The following is a 22,068-nucleotide window of genomic DNA, read 5'->3' on the forward strand; positions in this document are numbered from 1 at the left end:
TAAATATACTGCATGACATTAATCACAAGAGCCCTGAAAATATAATTATGATATAAAGCCGTCATGTTCACGAACCGCAACATTGCTTTTCACTTGAGCAATGCGACAAGCGATATTAAAGGGATTGTTACCCTGGTATTAACAGCGTAGCAGAATCTGCTGCCCGGCTTTAATCCCCCCCCCACCACCACCTCCCCTCCTCCCCCATTGAAATAACAGGGCACTGCACACATGCTTTGATCTGCGGCCCCCTCCGGTGGGGCCGGCAGTATCTCCAACATCCAAATGATGAGACTGATGATGTGGTGCAGAAAAGCCGCTGTGACGCCCGGCCGGCGACAGCTGGCTTTCTGCTGCGCTCTACCTGTTGAGCCCCTGGGGGAGTCACGGAAGATCGCCGGGGGGGATATTTATACCTCCAGGAGTGTAAATGTCCTGCCTTTGCTTGACAATTACAGAGGTCAGAGAGTGGCTGCAGTTTCAACACGGTTGCATGAGCCCTCTGATGCAGACTTGTGCTGTTTTTTGGCATCGGTGGGGGGGGACTTTTCTCAGGCTAGGATTTCACCTCCAGCGCTAAAACCACGAGAGCAGCCAGGGATGCACCTGTCACTGCTCCTTATGTCGCCCTTTTTACATTTGGTGACTTATTTACAGCGGGCAGGGCTTCAAATTCTATAATTGTTTGTTTTAGTTTTTTTTTTTTTCCTTTTCTATTTTCCTCTAAATAGGAAGTAGTAGTATATATATATATATATACAGTATATTGTTTATCATAATGTATAAAAATAGGTTGGTAGAAGGTAATTTGAGCATTATTAACATGATCAAAAAGGATTTGGACTTAAAAAAGTAGCATGAAGTTACCCAGCAGACCACATCACGACAGAACTCACAAAATTAATAAAGTCCACGTTTTTTTTTACAACTTACTGAGATTTTACAAAGAGTGCACAGACTCCATTCAAAACTTAAAACCTAGTCATGATTACTCATTAAGTAGTTTATTACTTTGTTTTTGTTTAACTACAAATATGAGGACCGGCAAATTTTAGAGTTCAGCTTAACTTAAGATAAGAAATTGCTTTCGTTCAATGAAAATCTTTGATCTGGAAATTGCCCGTTATTTTTGGAGACGATAACAAGCGCTTTGCTTAAGTTTGTGGAAGATGTTGGTGCGTGTGAAAGTAAATTGAGAATAAGTGTATGTTTCCATATCGCTGCTTTTTTACATAAGCAGAGGGAGCCGAGCGCTATTTCCATCCCTCGCCGTGAGACGGACCAGTTGTCGCACCTGATCAACCAGCCAGTCTGTTCCTTTTTAAATTTGTTTTGTTTTTGTTTGTTTTTTAAGAGGGCCTTTCAAAGAAGCCCTCACGCCTGTTTTGACCTTGTCAGCTGGTGCCGAGATGACTCCGAAGTGCCTGCACGGCCTGTTGGAGGCCGGCTGACCCCGGGTCACTCCATTTTAAAGGGCTTTTATTTTGGGTGCTGTACGGCACCGGGTGATGGCGGAGGGCGCAGACTTATCACCACAAATGTAAAGAAATACAAAAATAAAACTCCTGTTTCGCTGCTTGGGTCGCTTTGACTCACTCCAGGTTATGTAAGAGTGTACGTGGCTCTGTTTTCTTTATGTGCGCTGGTCGTGTGTCACTGTCCGAGCAATGCTGTAGTTTGTGTATGTTTGCTTTGCTTGGTGGCCCCCCCCACTCGGTAATCCCCCCCCTCCACCATAAAACGTCAGCGGGTGGGCGGGGAGGGGCGAGGGGAGTGGGTGGGGGGGTGGGTGGGGTTCCTATCTGTCTTCTCCATCATAATCCTTCCATGTAACCGATAGGAAGAACCGCATATGTCTCATAACTCTTAAAGTAGCAATGAATCATGAAGACCCCCGAGGACTCGAGTGTGTGTGTGTGTGTGTGTGTGTGTGTGTGTGTGTGTGTGTGTGTGTGTGTGTGTGAGTCCGCAAGTGTATGTTTGGACGGGTAAAAGAGCAGCGGAGAAAAACTGGGGGGGGTTGGCATCGCTCAAACCACCCCCCCCCCCCCCTCCACCTCCTCCCTAAAATGCCAAGTGGGCCCAGGAGCACAAGTGATGAGAGGACAACAGCTTTTGCAAAACCGAGCCCACGGGCTTCGGATAGCCCCGAATCTATTGAGATGGGCAGTTAAAATAATCGGAATAATAACGCTAATCGGAGGAGACACCGGTGAGAGGTTTTGGGTGTAAAATGATTTCAGAGTCTCTTCATAGCTGTGGGGTTTGTTGTAACAAAGCTAATTGTTTAAGGTATATAAGCCGGGGGACAATGAAGAGAGACGCACAGACGGTAGCAGGTGACATTAAATCACTCCGGTGCCGGAGTAATAAATGGTGCAACAGGAATAATATATATATATAATATATATACTGGTTACTAACAAGAAAAATGAGTCCTCACTTTTTAATCTGACCCACAAGCGTCATTACAGGAAATTCATACTTCATTATTCGAAAAAGCACTTTGACAATGGGTCAACATTTTTTTGAATGTAATTAATCTCCACCAACGCTTTTAAGAAATCAGTTTATCAAAGATGGATTTACTCTGTTCTAACGGAAGAAAAAGATGACTTTACTTTGTGTTTCCAACTATCTTTAACAGTACGAGATAAAACGTAATGGACAAAGTTGTCGTTCTGGAGTTGCGTGCTTACGTGTCTCCGAGCAAAGCTAAGCTCGGCTAAACATGTCGGACACGGCTTTGCGAGGAATGAAGCGAAATGAAAAATCGTGTCGACATTTTCATCTCTTGGTAAAATAGCAAATAAGCAAATTTTTCCAAAATATGTTTCAGCATCATTCCCAAAAATAAATAAATAAGAAAAAAAAATAAAAGTCGGTCCGAAGAAGATAAAATTGCTGAGGTGGCAGTTTTGTCTTTAGTTAATGAAAACAGAGGGTGGCAGTATTTTTAAGATAAATATCACTTTTTTTTGCTGCACAATTTAGTAATTAGTGGGTTTTATTGGGATGTTTGGAAATTTGATGGCTGCAAGAATTCCTCCAGATTTTTTTTGTATGTATGTCCACGTCTAAAACCGACTCTAACTTATGTATTTTTTTGCCTAAAGCCCAGCTGCTTGTTTCCCAGTCTTCATCCAACCTGGTGTAAAAAAACAATAACAACAACAACAACAACAACAACAGGCCACCCTTTAAACATTGCACATTTCATGTAGCACATCCTGAATTAAAATGATCTCTGTATGTGTGTGTATGTGCTGCTTGGTTAACACACACATTTACAGTCGCTTTCCTACTAAGATAACATGAAGTGGCGGGCGGAGGGGTGGGGGGGGGGGGGCGACACAGAGTCTGCTGCATGGCCGGTATGCTTTTGTGTTTTTTTTCCATGCACGTGTGTCATGCGTCGGCGTATGTAGTCCATCCTCCATGTAAAAGTGTGCGAGTAATCCGAGGCCTAACTCCTTGTTCCCCCCGGGAGGATGATACAGAAACAGCAACAGGGCAGATTAGGGGCCTTTTTTTTTTTTTTTTTTTAAGTGTTGCGCCAGGACGGAGGGGGAGGGGGGGGGGTGAAGGGGGATGGGGTGAACAGTCTTCACCCCAGGGTGCTATCTCTCTCTCTCTCTGGAGCCTCTGCTGTCCTGGTTTAGTCTTCGCATGGAAACAGCCATCAAAGCCTGTAAACCATAGGAATGTAGGGGAGGTGTCTTTCGCTGTGTGTGTGTGTGTGTGTTTGTGTGTGTGTGTGTGTGTGTGTGTGTGTGTGTGTGTGTGTGTGTGTGAAAAGAATAGTACAGAATACTTGTCTATTGTCTCACAACCCTTTTTAGCCCCCCCAACACACACACACACACACACACACAATTATATTAAATTAAAATAAAAGTTCACATAAACATATAAACAGTGTAAAGACTGCAGCTCCTTAAACTTCTTTACGTTAAAGGACCTCATTCACCAGAGATAAAAAAAATTATCGGGTGTCAAATTAACTGTAGGCGTGTACGGCACACGTATAACTAAATGCGTACGTATACAGTAACTCCAAACCGAATATGCACAGATCTACGCACTCGTCGACCCCCCCGATCCTTCGACAACCGCTCGGCAACCTCGGCAGGAGAGTGTAACACTAGAACTTCCTCCCGATGTACTTTTCCCCCGTGAACAAAGCAGAGGTCCTTATTTTAGGTCCTCAGCAGATAGAGTTGCTCTCTGCTCTGCACCGGAAGACTCATCAATCAGCACCATTTATAAGTAAATAAAAGTTTCTCTCGCTTTTATTTTATTTTTATTTATTTTTTTTGTATTTGGTGCATGTAAATGTTTGTAATCTTGTGATGATGACATCTTTTTGTTGAGTTTTTTCTAAACCGCACTTGCCGAGTTTTGGGTTTGTTTTTACTGTACATAAAGAAAAAGTCTTTTGTCAATTATTATTTTGTGCCCGGGCCGGCCGGAGAGTGTGCTAAATAAATCAGCGTGCAGGGTAACTTGACAAGTGGCACCTTGCACTGGATGCAACTGATACCGCCGGAGAAGAGGTGTTAGAATTTAAAACGCGGGTCATTATGCAAATGCACGATTGTTTTGCATTTCTGAGTGAAAAACGTAAACATAGTCGGTCTCAAGTAGGCACAAAAAAAAATGTAAAGTGATAGAGCTTAAAATACGACGTGTAATCTTCTGCACTGAGCCGTCGGTGTTGACTAGTGACACCCGGAAGACACTCACCCTTGGTAGTTGGGCAAATTTGCAATCACCAAAATCTTCTTCTCCTTTCCTCCCATGTCTCTCATGGGTGTGATGGAGTTGGTGTCTCCAGGTTGTTGGGGTTTTTTTTGTTCCCCGTCCTCTCGCTCCACCGGTTTACGTTGCGCTCTCGTCCTCCTTTAGGACGCACGAGGACCGATGCCAGTCTGTGACTGACAGGTCGGGACGGACGGCTCTATGGGAGGCTCGGGCTGCTGTCTGCACTGGGTCGCCCACCGCCGTCCAAAAGGGATAAGCGCCAGAAGGAGGGGGAAGGGGAGGGGAGGAGGGGGGGAGGAGGGGGAGGGTGCTCTGCTCTGGGATCTAGGGACCACAGGCGAGGACAGGACGGAGGAAGTGTTCCAGGGAATCCAGCTTGTTATAAAGGAATGAGAGGAATGCCAGAGTGCCATGTGTCTGCGCAAGTGGAGGGATGATAGACGGAGAGAGGGAGGAGGGTGGGGTGGTGGGGGGGAGGGGGGGAGGGTAAGCAAAGATAAAGACTGGGGGGGTGGAGGGGTTTAAAAAATGACCGATGTGTATGTTGTTTACTTTTTGTTTAAACCTTCCACGAACTGAGTTTGTAGGCGTCTGCGGCTGCGAATCGTAGACGGTGTAGAAAAAAGTGGACGTCAGCTTTCCGGGTCTGAAAAATGAGGCGGAAGTGCCCTTAAAGCTGCAATACCACCGAGACCCACATGCGTGCTTCTGGATGTCCATCTGCCAAGACGCATCTCAGGACGGCTGAGACACAACATGAAAGTGACACCGTCTCGCCTCGGGTCCTGAGCAGGGTTTAGAGGTTTACACAAGCACATTTTTTGATTTGATAATTAGTTTCAGGGCCTTAAACAACAAACAAATATTTCGAAAGAAACAAAAACCCAAACCGGTATCAACGAACCAGAATACAAGACTTTTACCTATTTATCCAACATAAACACCAAAAAAAATTAAACGGGGCAGGACACCATCATGGTTGTTACGCAACGGAGAAAGAGACACTCAGGTTTTATGGTCCGTAAAGACTTGGACTGGTTGTGAACTTGACCCAATATAAACTAAAAATTCTGCAGAGCAAAGCATACAAGGCGAGAGCTTCCCTCTCTTTGGTGCTGTCGTTTCAGCTTGTTAAACCTTTTTTAGAAAGGTTTTTATAGACACCAATCGCCCTTGAAGCCGCTTGTAGTGAACAACCTTGACTCGTACGTCCTCAGCAACTTTAGACCAATTTCTAATCTTGCTTTTTTTAAGGTAAAATTTGTAGAAAATTTAGGTTTTTTTTAAGCAGCTAAATGTCAATAATCTTGTAGACGGACTACGTAAATGTGTGAGCCTCCCCAGGCGCTGTTCGTAAGTGGTTTACGTGTTACCTCCCAAGTTTAAAATGTTTTTGTTGTCCTCACCGAATACTATGGGACACCCCAAGGCTCCGTCCTAGGTCCTGTCATTTTCCATCTTTATATCTCTATATTCTCTTGTGCACTCAAGTGCATTTCATGGCATTAATGCTTGGATGGTTGAGAACTTCCTTTCAGCTCAGCCAGGATGAAACTGATGTACTGGTCGTTAGAGTATGTTTGTTTGTCTCCCAGGCCAGTACTAAGACACCAATACACGCTTTTATCACTAATAGGTTGGTCCAGTCTACCAAAAAAAAAAAGCTAATGACCAATGTCAGCTGATGAAAAATCGTTTTAAGATTCTTTTGTTACGTTATTATTGCTGCTCCTGGGTGGTGCGACAATAAAAATCTAGGAATATTTAAATACAGGCACGAGGTGACAATTACCCTCCTGCCCTAACAGGTGATGTCCAGGGTGGTCAGAGTCTTTGAGGGGTGTTCGAGGGCAGTGGGACGGTAGTGAAAGCTGAAAATGTCCTTCGGCCGATGATCTTCTGGGCAGTGTTGACAACTCTCCGAGGAGCTTTCTTGTCCTTTATAGAAGTTGGCCTACCGCACACAGGTGTAGTAAACCAACAAACCTTTCAATAGGGCAGGAGTTTATGGTCCTTGTCGTGCCTGCCAGAGGGCAGCAGGGCCAACAGGTGACGTTCGGGGTGGGGTGAGTCTTTTGAGGATGTCGGTCGCAGTGTGGAGCTTGAACGTAGATTGGATCAACGGGACGGACGTAGGAGGGTCGGGAGCCTCCTGACTTGACACTCAAACAACCAATCAGAGTTCGTAGAGCCTGCCGTAGACTTAACACCTACGCACAAAAAAACGCTCAAACTGATTTACACACTTTTGGACAAAGAGTCACTTTCAGTGATTTTTACTTCAACGAAACTGATGTCGCAGCAACGCTTCGGACCGACCCCCTTTTTTCCAGCTCGCCAGGTTCGTCCTGGTCGCCAGCTTCTCGGCGGATTGTCTCATTACCATCTGTTGTGTTTATCACTATGAACCGCTGTTGTCTTGACCTTCCCATTAGCGAGCTCAGTCTTTTAGTCATGTTGTCCCGACACCGAATCCGTCCTCGCTCCTCCCTACCCCCTACCTACTTCCTCTGTGCTAATCGGGTCCGCCGGTACCTGTTTCTGTTGGGTTTAACGGTGCTTTACGTCGGCCCGAGAGCGTCGCCTTCGGCCAAATGTTTGCATTCCCCCGGTGTTATATTTAGCTCGCACTCAATTAGATTATCTTGAGACAATAGTTGCGTTTGCCGCAGGAAATATGGAAAAACATAGTGAGCATTGTCACCCTCGGTGTTTGTCACCGTAAATGATGTTGAAAATAATGAAATAATTTAGATAAAAATGTTCCAGACCTGAAAAGCAACATTAAGAAAGGGAATAACAGGCGGGTTTGTATCTGTGAACACCACGAACTCCGTCACACGAATGAAAAAAAAAAGTTAAATAAGTAATAACAGTTAAACAGGCAGCTGCTGGCTGACCTGACCACCTCCACCACCACCACCTCCACCACCACCACCTGCTTCCCCCTCTATAGTCGGATTTAAACTGGGCGCTTCAAGAACCAGCATGTCAGCCTCGACAACGTAGCCACAAAACATCTGTTGTCACTTATACAAACTGTCAAAAACCCCCGCTTTTAATGACATATAACTTTGGCAAACAAACACCTTACTTCAACATTTTCCTTTAATACATTTGTCAGCTTGCATGATACACGAGAAATGTGTAAGAATTGAAGTCTGTTACAAGAAAAAGATTAAAATAAGTTGTTTTACGTGGCTAGAATTATATAAAAGCATTAAAATGTGTTGTTTTTATGACTAGAACTATAGAAAAGCATTAAAATAAGTTGGTTTAAACTAAAAAAACAAAAACAAACAAGTGGAGATAAATGAAACTACACTAAAAGTATTTTCCAAGAAGAAAAAAAACATTCTGAAAATTAAAACTACCAATAAAACACACTAGAGCAATAAAACAATCAATGAAATGTCAGTTTAAATAAATCAAAATAAAAAAACAGATCTTTTAGTCACAGAGCAAAGCAGAAGTCGTCTGACACAGTTGCCTCGACGGGAATTCACGACACTCGGGTCACTTTTTAAGGGCGGCGTTTACGGCGAGGTATTTTCAGACTAATAACGCTGCGTAAACTGTCTGGTATGGTTTGCGGTACAGTTTTAAAAGGTATATATGCCAATCGCCATGATCTGACATGGCCACGAAGTGTAAATCTTTCGAGCCGCCGACCCGCTCGAAACAAAAAGAACAAAAAGAAAAAAGAAACCGCACACTTGACACAGATTTCACGGGAGGCCGGCGCTTAATCTTCTACGTGGAATCTCAATCAGGAGGGCAGATTCCTCGGTGATCCCGGACAAGGTCACAGCTGCGTGGGGCGCACGATGACGCTCGGCATGCTGATGGTTCGGTGTCGTACACCGCCATTACCTCATGTCTACAAAGCTAGAAATGCTTATTTATTTTTTGGTCGAGCTGCCCGGTTACAGTGATGGAGGGGTTAATAAATAGACCAGAATTCAACTTTTGTTGATATTACATAAAGCAATGTTTTTTGCAAACAATGTTTTTGTGTCCATTATGTTGTTTTTTTTAATTAATTAGCACTGAGTGTTTTTCCTTGTGGGTCACATTTATAGTCTGTATATAAAAGTGGACGTAGCTTCCGGGTCCAAAAAGTGAGGCCAACACAGAAGTGCCTTAAAAGTGCAATATCCCCGAGTGCCACTAGGGGTGGGCTCCAAAAAAGGCTTTTGCTCCATAGACTCCCATTCAACTTCTCATAAAATATAAAGTCAATAAATGTCATAATGGTGTCATTAGCCCCACCTTTTTTCAGGGGTGTAGTCCAAATATGGTCACTATTTAGCTCTAAAATAGAAAGATGGCATCGGTGAAAGTGCCACCTTGGACAGCTTAAAGGTTAAAGTTTAGTTTCAGTTGACCTTTTTTTTTTTTTTTTTTTTTATGATTACCTGCTTTCACAGCAGAAAAGTGAAAATGTTCTTTCTAAACTGGTAAAGAGAAGACATTCTGTACACAACCTCTTAAATAATAAAAACTAGCAAATACAGAGTTTATATCTTTCAATTTTTGGCACATTATTATGTTTGATATATATTTCATTAAGGAGAAGAGGCTCCACTGAATCATAGAAAACCTACTGGACACAAAGTGGTTTCACTGCACTGAGATAACTTCCATCTAAGATATATATATATTTATTTATATATATTCTGTGGTGGCGACATCAGATGCAATCCTGCACATCGGAGCGTGTAATTTCAAACAAGCTCTTGGACGGAGCGATTAGCGAAATCTGAGCGAACACGCAAGAAAAGATCTGGGACACGGTGTTTGCCGTCTGCCGGGTCAAAGCCGGGGCAGCTGAATGCTGAATCGCTCCAGAATCTGTATCAAATACGTCGCACCTTATTTAATTGCATCCAAGGGGGGGGGGATTAATTGGGAGGACCGATGTAGGTCAGTATCGTGACTGTGCAGCTAAAAGTGCCGTATCAACTATTCAGCATGTATTCGGTCAGATATAGAAACAACCGCCCGTTGCGCCCCTTAACTACCGAGCGGCCGACAGCGGACGAGCAAAAAAAGCAGCAATGAGGTGACGAGGGAAAGTGTAACATTAATTTTGGCAATCCATTTAAACTTTTTTGATTTATTCATTTATTTGAACCGGTCCGAAAGAACAACGGCGTTGAAGCGGTGCGACTGACACACAGAGATCAGAGGACGTTAACCGACGAGAACCTGCAACGTGCGGCAAAGGGCTCTCTCGCTGAGTTGGAAAGAAACGGCCGATTTGAGTTAAATCTTATATTCGACGTCTTTATTTGACACTTTTTGTTGTTGTTTTTCACCTAAAAGAAGCTTATTCGGCTGGTTTGGGTGGAGCTCAGCTATGTGAATAAATGTTGATCGCAGCTCATCGGACACTTTCGTTTTGTCAACGTTTTTGTTCGAGAAAAAAAAAAAAAGAAAGCAACTGAACTTCCCGAAACTGCTGCTTTGATTTAGCTTCAAAAGCCGAAGGAAGCCAAACGGTGCGACCTTCGGCTCCGACCCGAGAAGTCGGGTCTGCCGAGGACAGCGCCGGGATCGGGATCGAGTTACATTTGAAGTCTCATAAACGTTTGTCGGTAAGCTGCGAGACCTCAGCTTTGCACCGACATCCCACATTGTTGTGGAACAAACAGCTCATCGTTGCCTCTTGTTTGTTTGTCGATTGTCCCGGGTTTAAGGGATCCGGGCCGCTTATTTGTTTTGTAATTTGTGCTCCGGGAGAACCAGATCGTTTAAGCCGTAGTTCCTGAGAGTTTAAAACTGTTTCGCAGCGTTACGCGTGTCCTCAGTTTGAAGGACGAAGGTAAAAGTAAGTTAAACAATTTGAAATACACACACACACACACACACACACACACACACACACACACACACACACACACACACCACACACACACACACTGCGCTGGTCCCGCTTTTGTCTCACTCGTAAATGAGTCGAAATAACATCACCCCCCCCCCCCCCCCCCCCCCCCCCCCATAACATATTGAACATATTGAGTGAAGTGTGCCACCGTTTACGATCTGGGTCAGCGAAAGAAAAAGTCCGTACAATTCAAAAGTACAAGAAACACAATTTAAAGGGGCAGCACGCTGTTTTTTTATTTATTTATTTATTTTTTTTAATTTTTTATAATCAATTTAGTAGCTGTGGGAAACACAACATATCTTTCAAAACAGGTGTGTAATGTCTTCTGTAGCTGTTGAGGAGTGTGTTCATCACTTATAAAGCTTCTAATTAAGTAATAATGGGCATATTTAAATAAACTCCCCTTAAACCTGCCAGGAACTGTAAGTGGCCACTTGGGGGCAGCAGAACTACTGTAAGATATTATCACCTTTTAAGTTTATTACTTAATGAGCATCATAATCATTCATTTTCAGGCTTGTTTCCTGGCAAATGTAAGTCCAGATTTCACTATTCTTCTTCTTTTTTTTTATTTTTTTTTTTACATCTGAGGAAAATATCAGTTTATTTAGTATTTGTGACTACTTGAAAGCTACTTAAGGGGAAATGTAGATTTTCATTTTAAGTGTTGTGATATAATTAGGCTCAATAGAAGCTATTGCACTTTTTCAGACCTGTTTCATTGACTTTCTTCGGATCCAACACGACGAACCTGCAGCTCTCCAAACAACCTTCGTATTAAGGTCGTCAGCTGTTTAAAAACCTATTTATTTTTCTGTGGCTTTCCCACTTTAACTTCGACAGAAGTTTTTATTTACTGCTCTTTGGTGTTAGCTTCCATTTTGCTTTTGATTTTACTATGTTTTTATTGATCAAGTCTAAATTTCACTTTGACTTCACCTTGAAAAAAAATCATCAAGCAAAGGCTGCCATGTGAGTTTCCCTCATTTACTTAAAAATGGAAATTTAAAGCTTTATAAGCGTTCACATCTGCAAAAGCTTGAAAAATAAAAGTTAAATATTTCGTTTTGTCTGTGGGACTGTAGGATGGTTTTTATAATATTCTGATGTATGATTGTGTGCACTGAGGAAACAAACCACGCCACTCTAGCTCCCTCTAGTGGAAGTCGGAAGTTAAGTCACCTCTTGTGCTCCCTTTTAAATGCTTACTCTAAACCCCTGAAACAACCAAATATTAACATTTATATATTTTAATACAGATTTTATATATCTGTTTTTTTTATGCACACTAATACTAAAAATATATTATTTTACACAGAAATCGTGTTTTTTTTTCCCCGTGGTCCCCAGTTTCAAGCACAAAATTAAACTCAACGATGGCTTGTGTCCAACGGCCGTACGGTAGGAAAATAAACACGTGAACATGGTTTAAGGAAAATGATTTACTCACTGATGCTGTCAGGAGGAATGGTTGAAGAGTTTTCATTTCCAAATTCAAAAATAAACTTCGGCGGACGAGCAGGTAGAACAGGAATCAGGTACGCAGAAATGAATCTCGGGCTAAAACAGGATGATGAAGTTTTATGCAGGTGGGTGGGGGTGAGTGGGCGTGGCACAGGTGAACAGGTGAGGAAGATGAGAAAGAACGACAGCACAATAAGGATAAAGAAAATAATACATTTCTTGAACAGTTTTGAAGTCGGTTACACACAAAAAAAAACACTTCTCAAAGGCTGCGTACGAGGAAGAAGGAGGGCGGCAGCCGTGAATCAGACATGTTTATCGTGTTTCACCGGTTGCCACGGCGGCACAGTAACAGGTGGAGACAGGTGGAGACAGGACGTAACCTCTGCGTTGTAAATCACACAGACGCACCTTTCCACACACGACGTGTTTCGAAAGAGTTTAACGTCTGATCGCTGTGAGGCTGAAGGCCGGTTAAATTAGCTCCACACGCCCAAATACTCATAAAAATAATTATTTTTTTAAATGTTATCATAAAGAAAGCAGAAACACCTTTTTTTTTTCTTTACCTTGTTTTAAGCTAAAAAAGAAAAAAATAGTTTTGCTTCTCGTATTTTTGGTAAAAATAAACGTTGGAAAACTAATATCTGACACTGTAGAAATAATAATAGGTAATTAGCAATAAAATGTACTTAAAGCCTCAAAACTAACATGATAACTGGATTATATTTATTGTTGTATAAATATGTAAAAGTGTAATTTTAATGTTTTAGTCGTACAAGCATAGACTATATAAAAAGTGGATGTGGCCTTAAACTGCAATACCACCGAGAGCCACCAGGAGGTTCTTTAGACTCCATTTAACTTTCCTCATAAAATACAAAGTCAGTAAAAAATTTCCACGAGTTATTATTGTGTCATTTGTTAAATTCCCTCCATGTCTTCTGAACTTGAGGCTTCGTGACAGCAGCATTAAAACTTTTTGCGTAACATTATAAGAGGCTGATTTGCAGAATTCACAAATCTGTGACTAAAACCAACAAAACTGCAGAAAGGATCATTTATTTTTTTCAATCCAAATAAATTAATATCCGTTCATATATTTTTACTCACAAAATTGATTTTTGATCTTTCTTATAAAGTGGGCGGGGCTCTGCCTGGAGGAATTTTGGACTCTGAACACCTGGCCACGCCCCCTGCCCCCATCCAAGTTGCTTTCTTTGGATAGGAAAATTAAAAAAAAAAAATTCAACAAACGTATTACAAACGTTAAAAAATACGTTCACTGCGCAGTTTGTTGCGACGCAGCACCGCTGGGAGCTCTGCACAACTTCCCCTCTCCCTCCCTTCCTCCCTCCCTTCCTCCCATTTCCCGTGCTATTGAGCAGTCACGTGTCCCTCCAGCAGTTTTCAGTTAGTCAACAACGTCAGTAAAAGAGCTGCGACTTCAACCGCGGTTCAGGTGGTGAATTTGGGGAAGTATCACTCCGACTTTCACTTTTTATTTTCATTTTGTCTCACGCTGAGTGCAGCAGGAAGAGCAAGGTAAAAAATAGCAGCTGTTATTCCTTTATTCCTGTAGGACAGCCTCATCCTACCATGGTGTGGGTGGGTGTGGGTGTTAACCAGTATTTAGATCCTTTAATTAAAGTACCAAATACAGCAAAGTAAAAATATTCCATAGTCCTGCATTAGAAACCTGACTAAAGTAAAAGTACATAGTAATTGTCAGCAAAATGTAATTATATTATTAAAGTAGAAGTGCTGGTTTGGTCCCTCTGATTGATATATTATTATATAATAATTCATATTTCTGTACAACCCAGCAGCAGGAATTACTGTACGTGTGAGGACCCTGAACGCACCAGATTCACTTTCCAAATATACCGAATCACTGCAGCACAGAAACAATTTAGTCTGTAAAAACATGATAAAAAAAAATTAATAATGATAAATTGTTGGTCTTTGTACGTCAAAGAAATTACCTTTGGGTTCAGAGAGAACCGAATTGCTCTTAATACATCTAGTGATGACTAGATGTATTCATAGTAAAGCTGGATATAAAGTTTAAACTGGAGAGAAAAGAGGAAGAAAAACTTAATTATTTTACTCTAATATTTTGGTATTAATTTTAGTATTATATAATATTAAATATAATAATTGGTTCGATATTTTTATTATTTCAACATTTAGCAAAATGCTGTTTTAATTATTATTATTATTTATTATAATTTTCAAAGTTTCTTGTATTTACCATCAAATCAACTATTGGTTTTAAATGTTGTTGTTGTTGTTGTTTTTGCACATTACAGGAAAACTTGTAAATCATCCGTCATGGCCGCCATCAGCAGCGCAAACACGGGCTTCGCCTTGGAGCTGCACCGCAGTCTGAGCCGAGCCAACCCGGGCGGGAACATCTTCGTCTCCCCGCTCAGCATCAGCTCGGCCATGGCGATGGTCTACCTCGGAGCGAGAGGAAACACCGCCGCCCAGATGACTCAGGTCGGCAACTTCTTCAGAAAAAGTATATCAAGAAAGCAAGTCGGTCTGAGGCTCACCTGTATGAACCCAGGTGTGTGTGTGTGTTTAGGGAGGGGCATACAGGAAGTGTCACCTTTGTACTTTGACCTCCAGGAACAAGATGTGTATTGTTAGCTTTAAAAAAAAAAAGAAAAGAAGAAGTAAAGCAGAACACAGGTTTTACTTCGTGGGACCGGTTTGCTTCTGAAAAGGTTTTGAATCCAGATATTTTCTACTTTGTTCCACCTTTTTTTATTTCACTTTGATTAATGACTTTCTGGTTGGAAGTGTACCAGCTTTTTTTTGTTTTTTTTTGTATCTGCTTTTCATGTGCAGGCTGATAAATGAGGGAATTATTAACTCTATGAATGCACAAAATAACTGCAACAGAAAGAAGTATGTGAACACACGAACATCACATCCTTTATATGATTTTTATAAAAGCCTGCGAGCTTTAATGAAGGCTTTTTTTTTTTTTTAAGATTTTAGAAAGTTTGCTGCAAAGATTTGTTCCCATTCAGCCCCCCAAAAAAATCTGACTGAATTTAGCAGAAAGGTTTTTGCTGAAACTTGAACAAAGAGAAAGAACAGACCTGTTCACATTTAATATTAACATTAAAACAACAAGACTAAACAGGTATTTACAAAATACTGATAACGTACATAAAAATGGAAAAAAGAAGTAAATATAAAACACATAAACATTATATAACAATTATAATGGAAATCAATGCATAAAACCTTTAAATCAGACACAGCATAGAAGGGACATCATATAACCTACTAATTTTATAATAACTTTTAACTACCAAACGTTAATCTTAAACTCAGCGTGTTTTCCTTTTCTGCCTCATTTTCACCGCTTGTCATGATTTATTATTGTATTTAAGAGATTTTAAATTTTAAATTTGTATTAAGTCTTGTCATTTTTTTTAAAATGTCCCCCCAGGCGCTCTTGTTCGACTTGGTCAAATGCGTCCACGCAGACTTCCAGGCGCTGAACGCCGACATCAACTCCCCGTCTGCGTCGTACATCCTGAAACTGGCCAACCGTCTTTACGGAGAAAACACCGCCCGCTTCCTCCCGGTGAGTTTCTTACAAATCACACGTGTCCGCTGATCCGATATTCTGATTGGATTAAAAACCGTATTTAACGAGTCGCGATCTGCTTTTTCTGCCAAGCAATTCCTGGAAGCCACGCAGAAGCACTACGGCGCCGACCTGAAGGCCGTGGACTTCGCGGGCGCTCCGGAGGCGTGCCGAGCGGAGATCAACAGCTGGGTGGAGCAGCAGACAGAAAGTCAGGATACGAAGCGAGTGCAGGATTTTACGAAGAGCAATCCTCTGAGTCACGGTTGGAAAGAAATGTGCTTTATTTTCCCTTTTTTTAAGATAAGATAAAAGACCTCCTGAAGCCGGGAACGGTCAGCACCATGACGAGACTGGCTCTGGTCAACGCCATCTACTTCAAGGGAAACTGGATGAACCGCTTCGATGTGGCCAACACCAAAGAGATGCCCTTTAAACTCAACCAGGTAAAAAAACTAAAACAACAAGTAGAGAAAAAATAAACTCCACGAAACACGATCACATTCATTTTTTTTTTTGTTCAGAACAAGACCAAGCCGGTCCAGATGATGTACCAGATGAAGAAGCTGCCCTACAACTACGTCCCCGACCTCGGCCTGCAGATCCTGGAGCTGCCGTACGTCAACGAGGAGCTCAGCATGTTCGTCCTGCTGCCCGAGGAGTCGGCCGACGGCTCCGACCCTCTGATGAAGGTACGCCGAAGAAACATGAAGAAAAATTCACATCTTTGGAATAAACTCTCTGAGTTCAAATCAACTCTTTTTGCTTTGTTACATGTGAAACCGTCGAATTCACTCTTTTCTAGGAGCCGATCTTTTAACACTTTTCAGGAGTTGAACTTTGAACTCTTTGGGGGTTAAAACTCGAGAGTCAAACTTTACTTTAACCTCGAATTGAACTTTTTCATTTTGTTTACAGTCAAACACTTCCAATAATTATTTGACATTCATGGAGTTATAATTTCATCACAGTGAAAAGTATGTAGGTAAATCTGACAACATATTCATCTCAAATTTATGTTAAACAAATATATGCAACAATTAATGTTACATGAATGTAAAGTTTAACTGTGAGTGGTTTATATATTACGTTCCTACCTCGTACACTCATGGTTTTGAATGCCCCATTTTATTTATCATAGGTCTCCATTGAAATATTAATAAACAGCATGTTTTAACAAAACTAAAATATAATTTCTGCCCGTCACTTCGATTTAATTTGGTCGCTTTATTCTCAAAAGTTACAAAGAAATAACTAAGGCATGCTGGGAAATGCTAAGTCGTGTTGAATCGTGCTTCCTCAACACTCAGCGAACGAACACCAAAAATATTACGATCAAGAGTCTCCGAACACAAAGCTGGAGTTTAACTTAGGAAATAAACTCTTTGTTTTGACTGTTTTGAAATGTGCTGTGAATCCTAATAAAACGATGAACTCTGACTGCAGCTGGAGAGCGAGCTGACGCCGGAGAGGCTGGACGAATGGACCAACAGGGAAAACATGGACGTCCACTCGGAGGTCCTCGTCCACCTGCCCAAGTTCAAGCTGGAGGAGGACTACGAGCTGAACGAGCCTCTGGCGAAGCTGGGCATGACGGACGTGTTCTGCGGGTCGAAGGCCGACCTGTCGGGCATGAACGGTGAGGGGGGGCTCTCCCTGTCTACGGTGGCCCACAAGGCCTTCGTGGAGGTGAACGAGGAGGGCACGGAGGCGGCGGCGGCCACCGCCGGCATGGTGACGTTCTGCATGATGAGGGAGGAGCACTTCATGGCCGATCACCCCTTCCTCTTCTTCATCAGGCACAACAAGACCAAGTCCATCCTCTTCCTCGGCAGGTTCTCGTCACCTCAGTAGACGGAGGAGGAGGAGGAGGAGGAGGAGGAGGAGGAGGATGGGTGGATCACTTCAAATAAATAAATACAAAATTTAAAAATCCACAAAACAATATGTGAAGCCTTTTATTTTCTGTGCTGATTAAAGAAGTATATTTTGTCTGCTTTTTGCACTGAAATAATAGATTTAGCTGTTTAAATAATTACTGAAAAAGTTGGATTGTTTTTAATTGAGTTATCGATCAGACCGTGTGTTAATTTGCACACAAAGAATTAATAAAAATAAAAAAATAGTGAAATTAATGTAATTGGGCAACAATAGGATTTTTGCTTTGAAGAAAAAAAACGTTTTACTCCTTTTACTGTTTTTTTGTGTTTTCTTTTTTTCAATATTGTTGCATAACTATCTTGAAATGCACTTTTTAAACTGAAGTGAAACACTCAAAACAGCTGAACAAAGTAAAAGTCAGCAGCAGAAACACATTCTTCAGGGTTTTTATTTATCCTGTTAACTTCAGAGTGAAAAGTGAAAACAGCAACTATCCAATTTCTTTCTCTTTTTTTTAAGTTCAAGTTAGAAACGGTCACTAGTTTTAAAATATATATTTTTTTAATTCAACTCCAGTGAGTTTATGGCTTTAGTGTCATGCATATGTGACTTAAACGCCAAGCAGAGCAGTGCACTTTTATTTTTTTATTTTTTTTTTTATAAGTAAACATTAGTTTAGAGGAATAGTAAAATATAACTCTACAGATGTAATATAAATAGTTAAATAGATTAAAATGATAATAGCAACAACAACAAAAACCATTTATTGCCGTCAATTACCCAACCGGAACACGTCATTTTTATACATCAAAGTAAAAGTTAGAAATGATATCAGAATACTCTAAAAAAAAAAAAACATTATATTGTGAATCTTTATATTTTGATCACTACACTTTCAGAATAATTTAAACACTTAACACTACTTAAAACGTCAAAATAATACAGCAGTCATTTAATAAAAAAAATCAAAAATAAAAAAAAAAAGCTTTTATTCTGAAGGTTTTCTCCGGAAGCTGAGCTCTTACTCTGCCGGACCTGACGCCGGCTTCCTGCCTGCCAGCTGACGGGTGAGAGACGGTTTGTGTTTACGTCCCTGTTTCACCCAAAAGACTTAAAGTTGTTGTTTTATCGCACTGGCGGAAGAGTAAAAAGCTCACGTGCGGTGTCGTCGTTGTTTGTAGTTTGTCCCGCTGCATTAACAATAACAACAACAACAACAACAACTAGGACAGCTGTGTTAGCCGGTAGCTAAACAAACTTTAAACTAATACGATGAGCTCGTGTGAGAAGTAAACAAATAAATAACCTCGTGGGTTTATTGTTGATATAACTACGTTATCAGTAAATAGAGATGTAGGAAGATGACGTCAGTGCTCGTTATTTGATGCGCTTTACTTGCTAAATGCTATTTTTAGAAATACATATTAATATATATATATTTATATTTATTTATTTTTATATTTATTTATTTTTGCAGACTCTCATTGTGTTTTATGTGTCTTGTTTTAAGAGATCCCACCGGTCCGATGAGGGTGTTGGTGACAGGGGGGTCCGGCCTGGTGGGGAGGGCCATCCAGCACGTGGTCAAGGAGGAGGAGGGGGAGGAGGAGGGGGGGAGCACAGCAGCCAAGGAGGAGGAAGAGTGGATATTTCTCTCCTCCAAAGATGCCAACCTCATGTGAGAGATTTGTTTATTATAGCTGCCCAAACATGTTGTTGTTGTTGTTGTTTTTAATGGTACTTAATGGCGTCTCTTCTCTTCTTCTCCTCCCTCCCCCCCCCCCCAAAAAAAAGGAGCATGGAGGAGACGCGGGCTGCGTTCGAGAGGCACCGTCCCACCCACGTCATCCACCTGGCCGCCGTGGTCGGAGGGCTCTTCAAGAACATGAAGTACAACCTGGACTTTTGGGTACGACCGGTTCCTCTTCTGAGGAAACAAGTAGGAGTTCAGTTTAGTGATGATGATGATGATGATGATGCTGCCCCTCCCTCCCCCCCTCCTCCAGAGGAACAACATCCACATCAACGACAACGTGCTGCAGGCGGCGCACGAAGTCGGCGCCGTCAAGGTCGTCTCCTGCTTGTCCACCTGCGTCTTCCCGGACAAGACGACGTACCCGATCGACGAGACGATGGTAAAAGGAACCGCCGCCGTCTTGTTGCTCTGCTTCGTCGGTAAATCTCCGTGAAACTTTTTCATTGTCTCTCGCGGCAGATCCACGACGGCCCGCCGCACGAGTCCAACTTCGGCTATTCCTACGCCAAGAGGATGATCGACGTTCACAACAGGTGCGCGGACGCTTCGAAAGAATCTGCTCTGATTGGTTGGTTGCGTCGCTGCCGGCGTAACGACCAATCAGAGGAGAGCTCAGCCCCGGCGTGCAGGTTCCACCTCGAAAATATGGAAGTTGGTGCCATAATTCACCTGTTGTTACTCATTTATTTATGTTTTCTTTCAGTCTCTCTTTTTTTTTTTTTTTTATATATAACAGCTCATTCAGGGATCATTTTACTTCTCGATGTCGGTGTTTTAACGTGCTCAAAAAGAGCGCCGTGAAAATCTACATAAATAACGTAAACGGTAATATCGGTAAATTGTGGCACTAACGGTCTGCCGTACGTTTTTGGAAGACAGTCACGGAAAATGAGGTAAAGTGACATGTTGATCTGTGTGTGTGTGTGTGTGTGTGTGTGTGTGTGTGTGTGTGTGTGTGTGTGTGTGTGTGTGTGTGTGTGTAGGGCGTATTTCCAGCAGCACGGGCGCTGCTACACGGCCGTGATTCCCACCAACGTGTTCGGCCCTCACGACAACTTCAGCATCGAGGACGGCCACGTGCTGCCGGGCCTCATACACAAAACCTACAGAGCTCAAAGTAAGTTACAAATCTCAAGCGGGTCGAGTCCAAACCCACCAATCCCCAAAGTTTTTTCTTTCTTTCCTTTTCGACCCCAAATTTTGTGAAATAATTGACTTCTTTGTGCTTCTGCTGGTTAGAGGACGGGACGCCGCTGGTGGTCTGGGGCTCCGGCGCCCCCCGGAGGCAGTTCATCTACTCGTTGGACTTGGCCCGTCTCTTCCTCTGGGTCCTCAGGGAGTATCCCGAGGTGGAGCCCATCGTTCTCTCCGGTGAGTCCTCATTTATGGCCGATCGGTGTTTTTTTTTTTTTCTTCCAGGACGTGAAGAAGAACGACGTGTTTGTTGTCTCGTTTATGTTCCAGTCGGAGAGGAAGACGAAGTGTCCATCAGAGAGGCGGCGGATGCGGTTGTCGAGGCGCTGGGCTTTAACGGAGCGGTGGAGGTATCCTTTCCATCGTTTTATTATTATTATTATTATCATTATTATTATCATTAATAAAAGCTCATTGTGTACATTTTAAAAATGATTTCCTGCCTTTAATGTCTCGGAGCTCTGAAACTCCGTATTCAGACTAAAACAGAGAATCAACTTTATCCACATGTTGGGAAATAAACAACTTATTTTAAATGACTCTCTTTAAATAAATAAAAGGGATTAATAATGTTGTTTTTTAGCAACAATTAAATCTCTTAACGTGAAAAACTGAAGTCAGATTTGCCGTATTTGGTTTAATAACTAATATTAACTGGTTTGTTCACATGAATACTCGCCCGATTGTTTACTTTTGATTTCCTTGACCTTTTTTTTATTATTATTTATTATTATTCAGTACGACATCAGTAAAGCAGACGGACAGTTTAAAAAGACGGCGAGCAACGCAAAGCTGCGGCGCTACCGACCGGACTTCATGTTCACGCCCTTCAAACAAGGTGACCTGGTGTGTGTGTGTGTGTGTGTGTGTGTGTGTGTGTGTGTATTTTTAAAATGACATCATCTCGTCTCATCTGCTTCTTCTCGCTCGCAGCTTTAAAGGAAACCTGCGATTGGTTCGTTGAAAACTACGACGCGGCCCGGAAATGAACCTCCGTCGCTCCGTCCTGTCGGAGTCGTCGTCGGTCGGTGAAAAACCGAAGCAGCCCGACGGTTTGATCTTCACCGAGCTCAACCAAATATCTCTTAGAATTAAAGTCTGCAGTTTAACACAGTCAGCGTTATTCTACCACTAAATGTAGAATATCGTTTTTATTTACTACGGTCGTGTTCAATCGTTTCATCGGCTGCAGGTTCAACTTCTAATTTCACTTATCTGATATCCGTCTTGTATAAAAAAAAAAAAAACCCTTTTTCTAATGTTATATTTTTGTTTCCTGAATGATCTTCATTATTGAAGGATTTGGATGTTTCTTTAGTGAACATAAAGATCATGTTATGTGTCGGGAGGTTTGGATGTTGTTGTTGTTTTGTTACTCTGCAGATCGACAGAGCAAAAAAAAAAAAAGAATGTTTTATATCTGTAAATATCTTTCAGTGTCCTGCCTGAACCTTCCAGAGCCACGTCATAAGCAGAGATTTCAATAAAAAAAATAATCAGTATTTT

The 22,068-nt window shown here is 41.9% G+C and overlaps 2 protein-coding genes across 2 annotated transcripts; both read left to right on the forward strand.

Annotated features, from left to right (window-relative positions):
- The first annotated feature begins 13,516 nt into the window (after positions 1-13,516).
- LOC138200373 (leukocyte elastase inhibitor-like) lies at positions 13,517-17,656 on the forward strand. The gene is made up of 7 exons (XM_069152968.1): positions 13,517-13,666; positions 14,434-14,623; positions 15,591-15,728; positions 15,825-15,942; positions 16,035-16,177; positions 16,256-16,423; positions 17,178-17,656. Exons 2-7 carry the CDS (start codon positions 14,456-14,458, stop codon positions 17,583-17,585), a joined length of 1,143 nt encoding a protein of 380 aa, XP_069009069.1. The 5' UTR covers positions 13,517-13,666; positions 14,434-14,455; the 3' UTR covers positions 17,586-17,656.
- A 1,104-nt stretch (positions 17,657-18,760) lies between these two features.
- LOC138200376 (GDP-L-fucose synthase-like) lies at positions 18,761-22,064 on the forward strand. The gene is made up of 10 exons (XM_069152975.1): positions 18,761-18,856; positions 19,123-19,290; positions 19,407-19,521; positions 19,619-19,747; positions 19,828-19,901; positions 20,352-20,485; positions 20,608-20,739; positions 20,833-20,912; positions 21,301-21,400; positions 21,496-22,064. The coding sequence occupies exons 2-10, from the start codon at positions 19,139-19,141 to the stop codon at positions 21,549-21,551; spliced, it is 972 nt and encodes a 323-aa protein (XP_069009076.1). The 5' UTR covers positions 18,761-18,856; positions 19,123-19,138; the 3' UTR covers positions 21,552-22,064.
- Positions 22,065-22,068: the final 4 nt, after the last annotated feature.

This window comes from Embiotoca jacksoni, unplaced genomic scaffold, assembly GCF_022577435.1.
Source record: "Embiotoca jacksoni isolate LCO1_2020_lvr unplaced genomic scaffold, fEmbJac1.0.p SCAF_19, whole genome shotgun sequence".
Lineage (NCBI taxonomy): Eukaryota > Metazoa > Chordata > Actinopteri > Embiotocidae > Embiotoca > Embiotoca jacksoni.